This window comes from Aulonocara sp. 'chitande type north' Nkhata Bay, linkage group LG8 (genome assembly GCF_057382095.1).
Source record: "Aulonocara sp. 'chitande type north' Nkhata Bay isolate Kocher_YH1m ecotype deep benthic linkage group LG8, A_spYH_male_GT1.1, whole genome shotgun sequence".
In the NCBI taxonomy this organism is placed as follows: domain Eukaryota; kingdom Metazoa; phylum Chordata; class Actinopteri; order Cichliformes; family Cichlidae; genus Aulonocara; species Aulonocara sp. 'chitande type north' Nkhata Bay.
The window spans coordinates 17,653,230-17,668,311 of NC_141351.1; the positions used below are offsets into that span (position 1 = coordinate 17,653,230).

Here is a 15,082-nt window from a genome sequence, read left to right on the forward strand (position 1 = left end):
CTGAGAGAGTGAAAGAGCGAGGGAGTGGACTAGAGAACATACAGGGTCACTAGCACCCAGGTGCTTGTAACCTACCTGTGCCCTGCCTCTACCGTTTGCCTGTCTGTACTACTAACTTGACTACTAACTTTACTAACCTGCTAGTGAAACTAACCACCATCCATGGAATGATTCATTCTACTAACCTAACCTGTGCCCTTCTCCTAGCGAAACCACTCCAACCAACCTACTAACCTCACCAGAGGCCTTCTAGCTTTCCTTTTTTTGTTCCCGAGGTTGTTCTGTTCACAGTTTTTTGCTTTCCTTTCTCCCCCTCTCCTACAAAGCACTCAGGCATTGGACACGCTATGGTAAACAAACTCCATTGTTCGGTAGATATCATTCTAATTGTTTCTTAGTTTGGGTTTGCCCCGTGTCTATTTCCTTTTGAACCATAGACATCAAAACTAAACCAATAACAGGATAAATGCGGTTGGTAATCTTTTACGCTTAAAAAGCCCACATCCACCTTCCTTGCCAACCACTTTTTTTCTATAAATCCTTTCCCTCCCTTACTTCTACTGTTTTTATTTTCACCCCATCACTTTGTGACTGACATGTAGGCCCACGCTGATTGGCTCATCCCTCACCTGCACGCAAATGACGAGCCCTCCCCTTCCCCCATCCTGCATGGCGTGACTCAAAAACCCTTCCCCTCTCTAATTGGTCCGTAAAGTGGATAGAGAGGTTCCTTCCCTTCTTTTTTTAAATTCTTTTTTCTTTTATTTTTCACCAATCCTCCACTGCATGTTCTCCATGGTGCCTCTAACTCATCCTGTCGTATGTTGTTGGGGTTTTTTTGTATTTTATTATCTATTGTGTCCTCTTTGCCAGTGCTTGCATGCAGAGAGAGGAACAGACTGCATGTTTGTATATTTATGTGTGTGGAATGAGGCGTAACCCATCTAACACCTGTGCGTGTGTGCATTAAATCTGTGTGTTTGTCATCCTGATTCGCTGATCTAACAAACCCCCCCCAGACCACTAACTAACCAACTAACACCATCATCACAATTCACCCTAACAACACAATAACATAACATCATCACAATGACTAACAGCATTGAAATCATGAACCCTGACCTCAGTAACCCAACACAGCTTGGCCTGACACAAGTAACACTTCTGTGGCTGCCAACAGTGCAACAACTAACAACTACTAACAAGTAAATAGTACTAACACCTTACTGCATAGCACGAAGATGCCTGCGGAGACTTACTAACACCTGACTGGCTGGGCAAGTTTGCCTGGCAATGATGAGCACCAGCAGTCAGAGGGAACTTATTGTAGTGGGGAAATAAAGAGCTCACAACCTTTATGGGCAGCCAGACATGGTCAGTAATGTACTGTAGAATATCAGAGAGTGATAATGTACCACTAACGGTGACTTGAGTGTGACAAGATTGGATATCAGTGACACCTAAAAGCCTCTGTACAGGCTATTACACTCCAAAATGAGCTGATTAAATTATAAGAGCACCAGTGTCACTTTAGGCAAAGCATTTAGGAAAAATCTTGTTAGCATATTAGGAAATAAATCAAATTGCGTCTTCTGCCTAGACCGTAAAGCAGCTTAAGCGTACGAACCATAAACATAAGTTGGAAAATTTCACTGATATGGGTTAAGTTGGCTTTTCCTTTAATAAACAAGGCTAACCTTTTAGCAAAATCACTATGGTTTAGTCTATTTTTTACCATGCAGTCACAGAATAATAAACTGCCTTTGAAGTCTGGGTACCGAGAGAATTGTGGCCCTGAAGCTTTGGGTTTCAGCAAAACTTTATTAATCGCATAGAGAATTTACAATAGACTTTTTGCTCTTGATAGGCCGAAGATAGAAGATTATGCCGTTTTAATTCTCAGAGCGCACAAAAGAAAAATGAGAGTTTACCACTACCTGCAGGAGTGAGCGGTATTTAGCAGTGCATAGTTACATATTTCTGAAGCCGGTTACATCAGCAAAGCCAAGAGGCGACACTACTCAGTTACACCACACAGCCAGCACTGATCCAACTGCTGCGAATCAAAGTGGCCAATTCCCAAAACCAATCAGGCCTTCTCCCTGCCAGAATGCATATAGATTGGTTACCAGAGCAACGGGGGCTAATTTGGCTGGTCAGCGCCTAGCTAGCGCTTAGCGCTGCCTTTGGTGTGAGTATATAGCGTGTCCTTTCCCTGTGCTTTGTTGTGTAGGTGACCATCTCTGTGGACGGCATCCTGACCACCACGGGCTACACACAGGAGGACTACACCATGCTAGGCTCTGATGACTTCTTCTACGTGGGAGGAAGCCCCAGCACCGCTGACCTGCCTGGTTCTCCAGTCAGCAATAATTTCATGGGATGTCTGAAAGAGGTGGGGCACATGCTTGATAGGTAAAAAAAAAAAAAAAACTAATTATTGGCATAGGATAAAACTTTGCATGTGTAAAATGTCTTTCCAAGTGCTTAATGCTGTCCGCTTTGACCTAAGGTTTAAGAAATATTCATTTAAACTAAAATAAATCTTCTTTTCTTTCTTCTGCCACGCATCACACAAACATTTTTACACACAATATCTTATAAAGCACACATACACCGACATGCTTCCATTTGGCAGACTCACACAAGTAGTCCCAGACGCACACGCACACACCCTCCCCAGCATCAGAGAGAATCAGTGATGAGTGTAGTTGAGAGAGTAGATACAGAACTAAGCACTAACATGCTAATTAGGTACGCCACAGAGATGCTCCATCCATCCACTGTGCTTGAAATGGGCCACAGCACCACAGAAACAAAAACTCACAATGCACACATGCATGCATGCACAGAAAACACAGTCGTAGTGTAATATTATATGCCCAAATATTTCCGCTGAAACAGTTGCTGCTCGCAAATAAACATACGTATGGATACCCAGAGCTTGATACAACGAAACTCCCAAAGACATCCTCACGCCCATCGGATACACACCCTGCCTGAGTCTCCCTTTCATTCACGCAGATTCACACAGAGGCATAAACAAACAACCAAACAAGCCAACAGATGATGTGCCAAACAGAGAGCTATCTGTATCAGTAGTGAATGCACTCTGTGTTGCTTCATTAAGAGTGATGATGTTTAAATGAGGCTGCCGCTGTCAAAGTGAACCCTCCACTGGCACATTTACATATTTAATACGATGATATGATAATCCATGTGAGCAAATTAAGATGTATGCTGCGAATCATCATATGCATGAGCAATCACGGCTGTAACAGTTTTGTGCATTGGATGCAGCACAGGCACAATCCTCCCCATAAACACCCACACCGTAAGACCGTTTGAAGCACTTATTGTGTTCAAGAGCCACCCCCTTGCCTTAAACACACACACACAATAGCACCTGACATGCAGAAAATTAAAACGCAGAGCCAATGCAGAGGAGTATTTGGTTGCTCACAGGTTATAGAAGGAGGTCTGGATTAATAAAGCAGAGCCTGTGTGCTCATCTCTCAACATCAGAATGCTCAGCACAAGCACACTCTATACACTGAGTCAGAGAGCGGACTGTGTCAGGGAAAGCAAAGAGAGAAACAGTAAAGCAAAGAAAATAGAAGATGTAAAAGCAATCATGCAGGTGGCAGGGACAAATGGGAGTTTGAAAAGATGAAGCCGGAGTGGATGCTGGTCTTTAGGTTCTTGCTTTCATATAAAAAACCCATCAGAACATTTGAATAGAAAATGTGTTTGAATAGGTTAAACATTAATCGATGTGCGCTCAAAAGTCAATCAATCTTACTGTTGCTGAACCTTTTCATACATTTTCCCCCAACGTTATCCTGGGAACTGTCACGTGTGTGTTCCCTTACAGGGAAACAGTCTAGCATCATTGTGTGTGCTAGTACATAATGTTTGGATAGCAGAAAGCAGATAGAGGGATAGTGAGACAGAGACGCAGCGAGAGAGATACATTCCTCCAGCTTACTAATAAGAATTTAGCATTACTTTAATAATTTCTCTATCAGAAATGTTATGTGTGTTGGTTAAAAGTGAAGCAGCATTCAGATATCATTATTTTCTTTCAATCCCCTCCCCTCAAGGTGGTGTACAAGAACAACGATGTACGGTTGGAGCTGTCTAGACTGGCTAAACAGGGAGACCCCAAGATGAAGGTATGTGCTTTAATCAACACGTCCCAACAAGCCAGACAATGCTGGATCCCCTCAAACACCTCATGTCTCGCCCTGTGAGACTCACACTGTAGCGATGTAAATGGGATTATATATTTGAGAGGTAGCCACAAGCTTTTATCTTTTAGCCACTTCACAGCTGGAATCTGGCTTTATTTCGGTCTCAGACTACAAAGGAACCATACTGGTCCAGATAGTCACTACAGCAATTTAACAACTCAACTGTTTTCTGTACCAGGTAAGTGGGGTGGTGTCCTTTAAGTGTGAGAGTGTAGCAACGCTAGACCCCGTGACCTTTGACACCCCAGAGTCTTACGTGGCACTGAGCAAGTGGACAGCGAAGAAGGCGGGATCCATCTCATTTGACTTCAGGACGACAGAGCCCAATGGGCTGATGCTTTTCAGCCACGGCAAACCCCGGCAGCAGCAGCGCAAGGATCCGCGCACACCTCCAACCGTCAAGGTAAAAAAACATTCTAGGCTAACTGTATAATGTATAATGTATAATGTTGAAATAAATTTTAATGACAGTGTTGATGTTTAGCAGCTATATTTTGGGTCACTATAGTACAAAGTGCAGAAGTTCATATGAGTTACTTTAGTTTTGAAGGGGTGTAGCCAAATAAACAAAGTATTAGGTATTATCAAAGTATACATTTTTCAAAATTCTGATGAAATAATACAAAATCCATTTATGAAGAACAGAAATTCATTTAGAATATTTTTTGTAGAATATTATTGGCTGACCACTCACATACTGCAAGGTGGCTAAATTCATCTCATTAATCTTTTTAGTCTGCTGGATGTTGGAATGATTATCTAGATAGATATGAAGGGATGTTACTTATGAAGAAGGTGGAATGGTCCACTAGTAAGTATACGAACAGTAAGTGGAACAGCGTGCGGGAGTTCAATTGAGCTGTTTTAATGAAGTTTATTCCTCCAACGCACCTGTCGCTTATTAATGTGTACAAAGATTTTGCATCTGAAAATTCAGTTCATTAAAACGGCTACCTTTAATCATCCTCTCTAACAGGGCAGTGACTTTATAATCGTGACTGATATTCTGAGCTTTAGCTGCAGAATTGAGATTTTAAACAAACGAAAGTCCCCACTTCTACAAATTCAAGATGAATAGTTCATTAATGAGAATTCAAAAAGAAGTAAATTGAACAAATTGCACTCATGTCACACCTGCAACTATAATTTGCATTTTCACAGCTTGCACAAATGTTCCTGTTTGGTTTTTTTTACACCTGTCTCCGGTTCATCTACAGGTGGACTTTTTTGCTATTGAGATGCTTGATGGACACCTGTACTTACTGCTGGACATGGGCTCAGGAACCACCAAGACCAAGGCCATCGACAGAAAGGTCAATGATGGAGAATGGTACCATGTTGACTTCCAGAGAGACGGACGCTCAGGTACAATCGCAGCTCTTTTAATTCTGAAGCTAATAGCAAAAGTTGAACTGACAGTAGCTGTGCACATTTTGAAGCAAGCAGCAGATTAACATGACCATTTTTGCAACCATCTGCATTCTGTATGTATTTAATTCACCTGTTTCTATTGAATCTGACTTTAAGGGGTTTTATTTTGACTATTTTAACCCAATTCATATACAGCAGGTCTGTCAAGTTTATTGTTCATGTGCTGGTATAATAACACTCAGACTAAAATTAAAGCTTTTGGTGGCCTGTTTCGTATCCAACTGGTAGACCCATTAATGCTACTTGACATCATAATCACATTTGCTCTAAACCTTTCCTTTCTGTCACAATTACTGTCAGTCGGTATGTAAAACATACTTGCACAATGTCTTAAAATCATTTTGCAGTTACAGTTATGTGCAAAAGTCTTGAGCCGCCCATCATTTCTTTATACTTTGCTGCTAAGGACCCAGATTCTCTGGTAAGTCTATCGAGTGCTGTGCAAAGTCTTGAACAACACTTCCCCAGGCTTTCTTAAGTTTATCATTGGACATTCATTGCTTGTTAATTTATTTTTAGTCCAGTTCTTGTACTTGTACTTGTACTTGACCACTGTCAGATGAATTGTTTTTTTTGTTAAGCAATTTAAGACTGGCCTATGAATCACTAGATTTGTTGTGTCTATGCATAACAGAAAAATTAGCAAAGAACCCATTTTAAATTGTATCTTTAGGGATCTTTAGGGTTATTAGCTGCCTGTTGCAAAAATACATAATTTGTTCCAAATGTTTTTAAATTTAATCAACTCAAAATACCAAAGATAATACAATTTGGGAGGCATAAAATAGTATTTTTGCACCAACAAGGTGATTCCCAAAAGAGCCAAAAACTTTCCGTATGGTGCGTACTGTGTTGTAAAAAGTGTAGGGACAAATTGGACGAGTGAGGACAAAAGAAGAGGTGGAAAAAAACTATCTACAGCATCTGAACAGCATCTGACAGTTATGTCATAAGAAAAGGAAACAAATCCAGATACAGGACCTGTGAGATCTGGCCTTTCTGCCAGATCCATCTACTTTCCTACTCTTCTTACTTGTAATCTGACAAGAGAGAGTTACACTAGTGAGTGTCTGTAATTGATGCAGGCTCTGTCATGGTTAGTGACTGCATTTCATCCAGTGATGTTGGGAATTTTGTTAAAATTGATGGAATTATGGAATTATTAAAACACTGAAAAGTACCATCAGATTTTGATCTACCATGCAATACCATCTGGAAAGCACCTGATTGCCAATGGCTTCATTTTTCAGCATGACAATGATCACAAAAACAAACTACCAATGCAGTGAAAGCATACCTGGATTAAAAACACACAATGAAACACCATCAGTCATTGATTGCACTCCCCAGTGCCTGTACCTCAACTTTATTGAAGCAGTGTGGGATCATCTTGACTGAGAACATTGCAAAAGGCAGCAGACATCCAAGGAAGAGGTTTGAAGTGGCCTTTAAGAAGCCCGGAGAACTATTCCTGAAGACTGCTTAAAGAAATTAAAAGAAAGCTTGCCATTGAGTTAAGGCTGTGTTGAAGAATAAAGGTTGTCATGTCAAACATTTACTTTTAAACTCATTAGAATTGTACAAGTTCTGTTTTTGCCTTACACATACTCTATTTCCATGCATTTTTGCAGGTGTTTCAATGAACTGGTGCTCCTATTTTTACATTTTCCTAGCAAAATATAAAGAAATGAGGGGTGACTTTATACTTTTGCACAGTACTGTACAGTTCTATTACAGATGGGGATGTTTTACACATGTCAGCCTGTTATGAGCATATAGTTATTGCTTGAAACTCTGTGTTAATTACAGAGGTCTGTAGAAGCTGCCTTTCCTCTCAGTGGGAATCCTATTTGTTTGCTCCAACCGCGCGTTACTGTTCCAAAAGGAAATATATTATTAGCAAAAAAAATGTTAAATGTGGCATTTTTTAACTCACAGGGACTACCTGAGGACTGTGTAGAATTTCAATTACTTCTGATTGTAGCTGTGATTTGTGGTGGTGGTGGTGGTGATGAGGAGGAGGAGTACAAAGAGAGGCGCAAGGATGATGATGATAAAGATGATAATGATGGCACTCATAATAGTGGTGCTGGTGGTGATGGTGCTGGTGATGACAGTGGTGATTGTGATGAGGATGTTCACGCTGAAGGTCATAACAATTACTGATATTGTTTTGATGTCTGGCGACGTGTTCAGGAACTATTTCGGTGAACAGTGTAAGAACAGCATACACGGCCCCAGGAGACAGTGAAATCCTGGACCTGGATGACACCTTGTACCTCGGAGGTTTACCTGAGGATCGTGCTGGACTCATCTTCCCAACAGAGGTTTGTGTGTAGATATCATGTGCTATGATAAGCATTCTAGCTCAAATAATTAAAAGAAAATTTCCAGCAAACATCAAACATTCCTCACTTTTTCCTGTGTTTTAATATAGTCAGTGTGGGTGTTTAGGACTGGCAGATGATGTCAACTTCAGCTCTAGTAAAGTGTGGCAGTTGCAGACAATAATGAATAACCTAAACTCTCCATATTAAAATTTTTTACCTACATTAACAGAATGTCTGATTCTGCCGGCAATCTACTTACAATATACAGATTTTTTTCTTCTTTTTTGTAACATTGACCAAGTTAATTTCAATAAAGTCCAGCATTCCAAAGCTGGAGGAGAATGTGCGAGAGAGCTGTTAACAACTCGTGTGCAGCCTGTTACTTGTAATCTGACAAACGTGTAGGTTTTACACGTGTTTCTCCCAGGAAACAGCATGACATCACAGACCAACAAGAAGCAGTGGAAGTTTTCTGCGGTAGAATGGGAGGCGTTGGAGGAGGTGTTTCACAAGTTCATTAAAATACATCAAAACAGCAAGGTCCCACTTCTTACAAAGAAGCAACTTTAACACCATTGTGGGCACAGTAAAAAAGTGCCATACAGAGAGGAAGTTTAAAATAGATGCTATGACCTAAAGAGGTACACTAAAAAGAAGTCATTGTTTATAGTGCTTGTATGGTTGGCAGTGATCTGGGGGAGAAAACTGTGTGCTGTCCATGGTCCTGAACTGTGAAAAAACAGCAGGGAGTTTGAATGTCATGAAGCTGATTTTTGGGTGCCACATAGCCTTAAAAGGATTTATGAAAAATAAATCTTTGGAATTTTAAATCAAGAACCAGAGGGCGAAAAATAAAAGTTTGAAAGAAACATTTTGGTTCCACCTGCATTGAATGCTTTCTTATAGTTCAAGGTTTCAGGTCGTTTTTGATTTCCTCCAGCAGATTACGGAATAATTTGCCATGGCAATCAGCATGTCTTCAATTCTCCTGGCATTCAAATATATTAACACAATTGGAGAAATTTCTTTAGCTTGCAGCATGTGCTCTCTGTTCTTGGCAACATCTAGCCTTGTCAAGCACAGAGTGACTTAACATATCCTTTTTTATTTCTTTTGCTGTCTTTCACCTCTTATTGTTAGTAATTTGGTAGTATTTTACCTCCAGGGTAAAACTGACCGTAAGTCTCCAGTACTTAATCAATAGTGATTTAATTTACTGACCACAACTTACTGAGTGAATTTACTGAGCAACAACTTACTGAGCACTTGTGTCTGCTAATCGAAAGGTCGGCAGTCCCTAGCTCTTCCTGCCCACATGCCGTAGAGTATTTACCAAAGACACTGAACTCCAAATTGCACCCACCAGAGTATATGTGAAAGTTAGAAAAACGTAAGGCATAGACTAAAGAGCTGCATGAATGGGTGAACTGGGCTGGTATAATTACCATTTAAAACATATTCCCAAATATACAGATTATTTTATTATTATGTTCTTGTTTTTGTTGTTTATACTTCTTTCTCCTTTTGGCATGGACATGGAATTTTCATTTGTTTTTCCTGATGTTTTATCAGTTAATTGAGAAAATAACTGGCGGGCCTATAATTGAAATTGATTTTAAAAAATTATATTTGGGGAAATTTTTATGTTAACAATATTAATAGGTATATAAAAAATTATTAAACTAACTTTTAAAAAAATGCAGCTTATGCATTTTGCAGTCTTGGAGCACAGATGTGCAACCAGTGTTTAGAGAATGATTTTCAGCAAAAGGTTTTAGTAATTATAGATGAAACAACCAAGTTTAAACTAATTTTTTGTTTTTAGATTAATAAAAAAAAAGATTACCCCAATACCTGTTTTATGCAAAGTGTGTAAGAAATAAAAATACATCATGATGAAATAAATAAAAGCTGTACAGTGATGATACAAACATTATTTGTTTGTATTTAGTTTTGCAACACACACTGCAAGAGTTTGGACAAATATCCAGTAGTCATGACTCAACACTGGCATCCTCTTCTTCAGGTGTGGACGGCGCTGTTGAACTACGGGTACGTAGGCTGCATCAGAGATCTATTTGTGGACGGGCAGAGCAAAGACATCCGGCGGCTGGCTGAGGCCCAGAGGGCGGTGGGAGTGAAGCCCTCATGCTCCAGAGAGCCGCCCAAACAGTGCCTGTCCAACCCCTGCCAGCACAACGGTATCTGCAGGGAGGGCTGGAATCGCTATGTGTGTGACTGCTCTGGGACGGGCTACCTGGGACGCTCCTGTGAGAGAGGTGAGAATAACAGGGTAGGAGACTGGGGACGAAGAGCAAGAGAAATGCTAATGTCTCCTTTTCACAATGGAGATGAGTAAGAGAGTTAATTAAAGTCAATGCACAGCCACATTGGGTGAAAATTTAATAATATGTCATGATGCAAATTGTAGTCATCATGACAGCTTTGTCATTTGCTTTTTTGCCTGAGAACACTGAGTAATGCCAAAGGCATGAGTGACAGATGATGTGGGGTGGAAGCACAGAAGTCTTAAGATCAAAAATAAATCAGCTGCTGAAAATATGTTGTGATCACTTGGTTGTAAAAAATTTTGATTATTTGTGACTTTGAATTATGCTTTTTCACTCATAGCAGGTTGAATTAGCGTGATAGGTGCATTAAAAAAGGTGCACTTGTAAAATAAAACGGTAAATAAAAATGTGACTAAAGCATTATTTCATTTTTTTAATGCTGAAATCAGATGTCCTGATGTGTTTACTTTGCACTAAATCCCTGGTGATGGAGTGTAGGAAGCTGAAAATAAAAAGAGGAGTAGATACTGTATGGATGGGTGAAGATAAAAAATGAAAAAAATTAGTCTACTAGCTCACCAACAAAAATAATAACGGTGCAGGTTTTCTATCTTTGGCTGTATTTTCTGTACCAAAGAAAGAATAGTGGGAAAGGAGAGAGGGAACAGAGGTCGAGGAGAAGAGGTGGGAAGAAGCAGGGCTGCAGACAGGACTATTGGAGTGCTATGGATGCAGTGACTGGGAATCGATGGGAGAGGAAGTGTGCAGAAAGCAGGGAGCAGGAGCTGTGACAGAGGAAGGTGGACTCACCGGGCTGGAACCGCCATATGACAGCGGGTGAGGAGATGAGGAGGAATGGGAGATGGGAGAAGAAAATCTGACACAGAGAGAGAGAGTTATGAGAAATGGTATGAGACCAGGGTGGGGGAGAAATGGAAAGCAGGAAAGATTGGCAGAGGGACTGATACAGGCCTGTTTGAAGAAGCGAGATGGGCGTCAGACAAGAAGAAGAGAAGAAATGTTGTTTGCGCCATAACCGCTGATGCGTCTCAAGTGATGATTGTACTATCATCTAGCAGGAGATATGCCCATGCAGACTCACACACAGGCTTTCTGAAAGGAGTTGATATGAAAATGTTTTATTTCATAGGACAAACATCCACAGTGTGTATGTTTATCATAGCAATGCAGCATCTATCGCTCTCTTTTCCTTAGCTCTGTGTATATCTTACTTCATCCCACTCTGTGTGCACTGAGGGGTCACTAACTGGTGGTTCAGTGGATTAAAGGAAGCCCAGATGGAGAAGCAGATGGAGAGAGTGATTGGCCATGTTTATGCCTTCTACCTGCGGTGTCTCCCTCCCTTTTTTCCCCTCCCTCGTTCTCTCTCTCTCTCACTCCTTTGTTCCCCCTCTCTCTTCATTAATGAACAAAGATGCTCGCCACGCTCTAGCTCCGAGATTGCTTTTATTTTTTAATGACACATTTTAATGGCGAGTATAATGGGAGTAGTAAAATGACGAATTTGAATTTATGGCTAAGAATTATTACTTTTCAGTCAAAAAGATGACATGTCAAGATTTTCTAGGATAAATTGTGCTTTTTTAAATGTCAACAGGGGTTGATACTCACATCACCCTGCTGCTAGGGCGGTGTGCGTGAGTGTGTGTGAACCCTGTGTCAAATAGTGGCTATTATATTTTTATTGTTACATTGTGACCACTGTGCAAATGTTAGCAGATGTTTAGCCTGGTTTTTATTTATTGAAATGTTTTGGGGGGGGGGGGGGGGGGGGGGGGGTCAGTTGCAGATAGTTTAGTTCATATTAGTATTAGAGTACAAGTGCTTGAATCCCAGTGATGTAGATATCCTGATCCCAATACCTTGTGTTGGATGTGTCGACAAAGTGACTTAAAGTAGCCTGACATGTTTTTTACTTAACAACTTTGCAAGAACAAATCAATTTGGAAATGAGGTTAAGAAAGTTAGAAGGCATTGAGAGATGAGCCGGGATCTGATTTTGGGATTTTCGGGGGATCGATGACATGAGAAGAAAAAATGCAGAATGTGACTGGTCTTATCCTTTACTTATTCTGTTTGTATGGTCCATCTGGTGTGTGCTACAGGCGTCAAATGATGCAACAGTATGTGACACAGCCAGCGTGCATTGTATCGTCAGTCTTTTTCTTTCCCCAGCATGAACGGGCTTCCATACTTTTCTTCTCACCAACCCTCTATCCCCTGTTTGCCTGGTAGTGAGTCAGGTGCTGTGATGAGGAAAATTTAGTCAGCTGTCTCCCTTATCAGAAACGTGTTCATGTGTGTGCATGCGCAGGGGCGGGTGTATGTGTGGCTGTTAGTTATGTTATGTGTGATATAACAGGCCAACCACCCTCTTTTTTTCCTCAAGTTAATGAGGGTTCATTTGCATTTTAGCCAGGAGCTTCTCTCCCTTTCCCCATCCTCCTTTCCCTCTTTCTTGCCCCCCCCCCCCCCCCCCCCCCAGCCCCACTCTCACTTTACTAAACCCCTCTCTGTTCACACTTAAATTCACTCACTTATTCTGACATGCACGCACACACACGCACACTGTCTCTCTCTTTCCCTCCTTCTCGGCTCATCAGTATTCATGACGCCTTCCTCTCTTCCTGTTCTCTTGTTTTTGCCTTGGCTCAAACCGTCTCCCACAGAAACAGGGAGAGTGAAAAGGGGAGAGAAGGCAAAGGAGGAATGGAGTGGAGAGATATAAGAAGAAGGGAAGAAGGAGGAGAGATAAAGACACAGAGGCATGGAGAGTGTGTTTAGCTGTGTATGTAATTGGCCAATAAAAAATAGGGTCCTCAGAGGTAAACAGTTTAGCAGTCGGGGATTGGCCCCAGCAGGAAGCAGGGAGAGAAGATTATGAATATGCAAATGAGTATGCAAAAGACATTAAAGCAGGTTCACCTGAGCTTGTTACATTATGACTCCAGGGTCTGAGATGTCAGTGACGATGGCTAACACATTCAACACCATGCATTGTGATTGAACCGGATAATAGGGCCAGCCAACCAGCTGCGGCTATTTTTACATACTCCTCTCAAAGGCGGAGGGAGTGATGATGAATTAAGAGTGGAAAGCGATGGGATCATTTTGTAGAAAGGTTTTCAACATGTATTGGCGGGGGAACCAGCAAAAGTATAACCACGCAGTAACATACTTTGTCATGTTTAAATCTGATTCATTCAGCATCAGATTGCCTTTCCCTCCACCCACCTTATGTGTTTTTTCCTTGTCAATCATCCTCCTTTTTTCTCTTTCTACCCACCTCACCCTCCTCTGTCGTCATCTCTCTCTTCCTTCTCCATATCTCTTTTTCTTTCTCTCTCTGTGGATCATGTGCAGATGCAACTATCCTGTCGTACGACGGCAGTAAGTTTATGAAGGTGCAGTTGCCTGTGGTGATGCACACCGAGGCGGAGGACGTCTCGCTGCGCTTTCGCTCCCAGCGGGCCTATGGCGTTCTCATGGCAACCACTTCCCGTAATTCCGCAGATACCCTTCGTTTGGAGCTGGATGGGGCCCGTGTCCGACTTACTGTCAACCTAGGTACACAGATGCTCACAAACACATAGAATCTCAAGCATTACTTTAATTACCTGTCATGGGAATGCAGCTGATACTGGCCTCTTGGTAATTTCTTGCATAGAAATGTCATTAACTGTTGATTAATAACTTTTTGTCCCGGTAAACTCAAAGGAGCCCTATTATGCTTTTCTTATTTTCTGTCATATATACATATATACTGTTGCAATGGCCAAAATTTAGTGCTCACCGTTACTCTAGTGTGAGCACAGAAGCCCTACCTGACTGCTTTTGTTTGTGAGGGGAAGCCAATCAAAAGAAAGTTTTTTTGAAGAGAAGGAGAAGAGAGTTAAAATGAATTGTTTTGGGAAATGGGTAAACCGGGGACTGTGCAAAAGTTGAGTATTAGATAAAGGAACACAAATTTGAAATATGAATCATGCAGAACTCATTCACTACCTAGAGTAATGGAAAAGTAGAGCACCAGAGTCCGAGGCTAAAAATATATAGCTGGAAATGAGCATGAGATGTCCCTTTTAAATTAGAATTCTCAGTAATTCCAATAAATATTTCAGCTAATTTTGCTGCAAGTATGCACAAGAGATGGATTTCACTGCTTCAGCAGATATGTTGCACAGATTACATGCACACATGCAAATATAAACAGCTAAAGGTTATTGGTTTTGTGTTGAACAGAGGGTCAAGCCTCAAGCTGCATTCTCTGCTCACTCCCAGCAGACCTGTGCATCCCCAACACCTTCAACAAACAACACAAACGCACACACACATGAATACTTTGCACATTTCGCAGCCTGAGATAACTGCTAAGCACTTTTTCAGCCTCATTTTTTCCACAGCCACACACTTTCACGTGAATTCATTTACATGCTAACACACACATCCTTACAGAGGGGTGCATGTGTTGGTCTCTGGTTGTCTGCAGCCACGTCTTTTCTGTGGTTGACGCCACTCGACACACCAAGGCATCATGGGGTTTTTTTTAAAAAAAAAGGTACAGGGGCTGAATCTTCCAACCATTTACGGAGATTCGCGCTCTGGATAGGCGACAAAAATTATGGGATGTGTTCAGAGTCGTTAGACAAAACTGACACACATAACCCATCACAGTCTACCCACGCTTTTTATTGGTGACTGAAGCTGTCGCTCAGGCCAGAGCAGCCAATGACCACACCAGTCATGCTGTGACACACCG

At 41.3% G+C, this 15,082-nt stretch overlaps 1 protein-coding gene across 9 annotated transcripts in view; it reads left to right on the forward strand.

Moving 5' to 3' along the window:
* nrxn1a (neurexin 1a) overlaps positions 1-15,082 on the forward strand; it is a 67,502-nt gene that overhangs the window by 27,986 nt on the left and 24,434 nt on the right. For 7 of the 9 annotated variants that reach the window (XM_086303980.1, XM_086303973.1, XM_086303972.1 and 4 more), the window contains 8 exons: positions 327-350; positions 2,234-2,395; positions 4,104-4,175; positions 4,432-4,656; positions 5,471-5,618; positions 7,881-8,011; positions 10,041-10,293; positions 13,690-13,893. In XM_086303980.1, the coding sequence (XP_086160106.1) occupies positions 327-350; positions 2,234-2,395; positions 4,104-4,175; positions 4,432-4,656; positions 5,471-5,618; positions 7,881-8,011; positions 10,041-10,293; positions 13,690-13,893 (1,219 nt within the window). The remainder of the gene's footprint in view (positions 1-326; positions 351-2,233; positions 2,396-4,103; positions 4,176-4,431; positions 4,657-5,470; positions 5,619-7,880; positions 8,012-10,040; positions 10,294-13,689; positions 13,894-15,082) is intronic. The other 2 variants (XM_086303974.1, XM_086303979.1) reach the window with 1 other exon arrangement.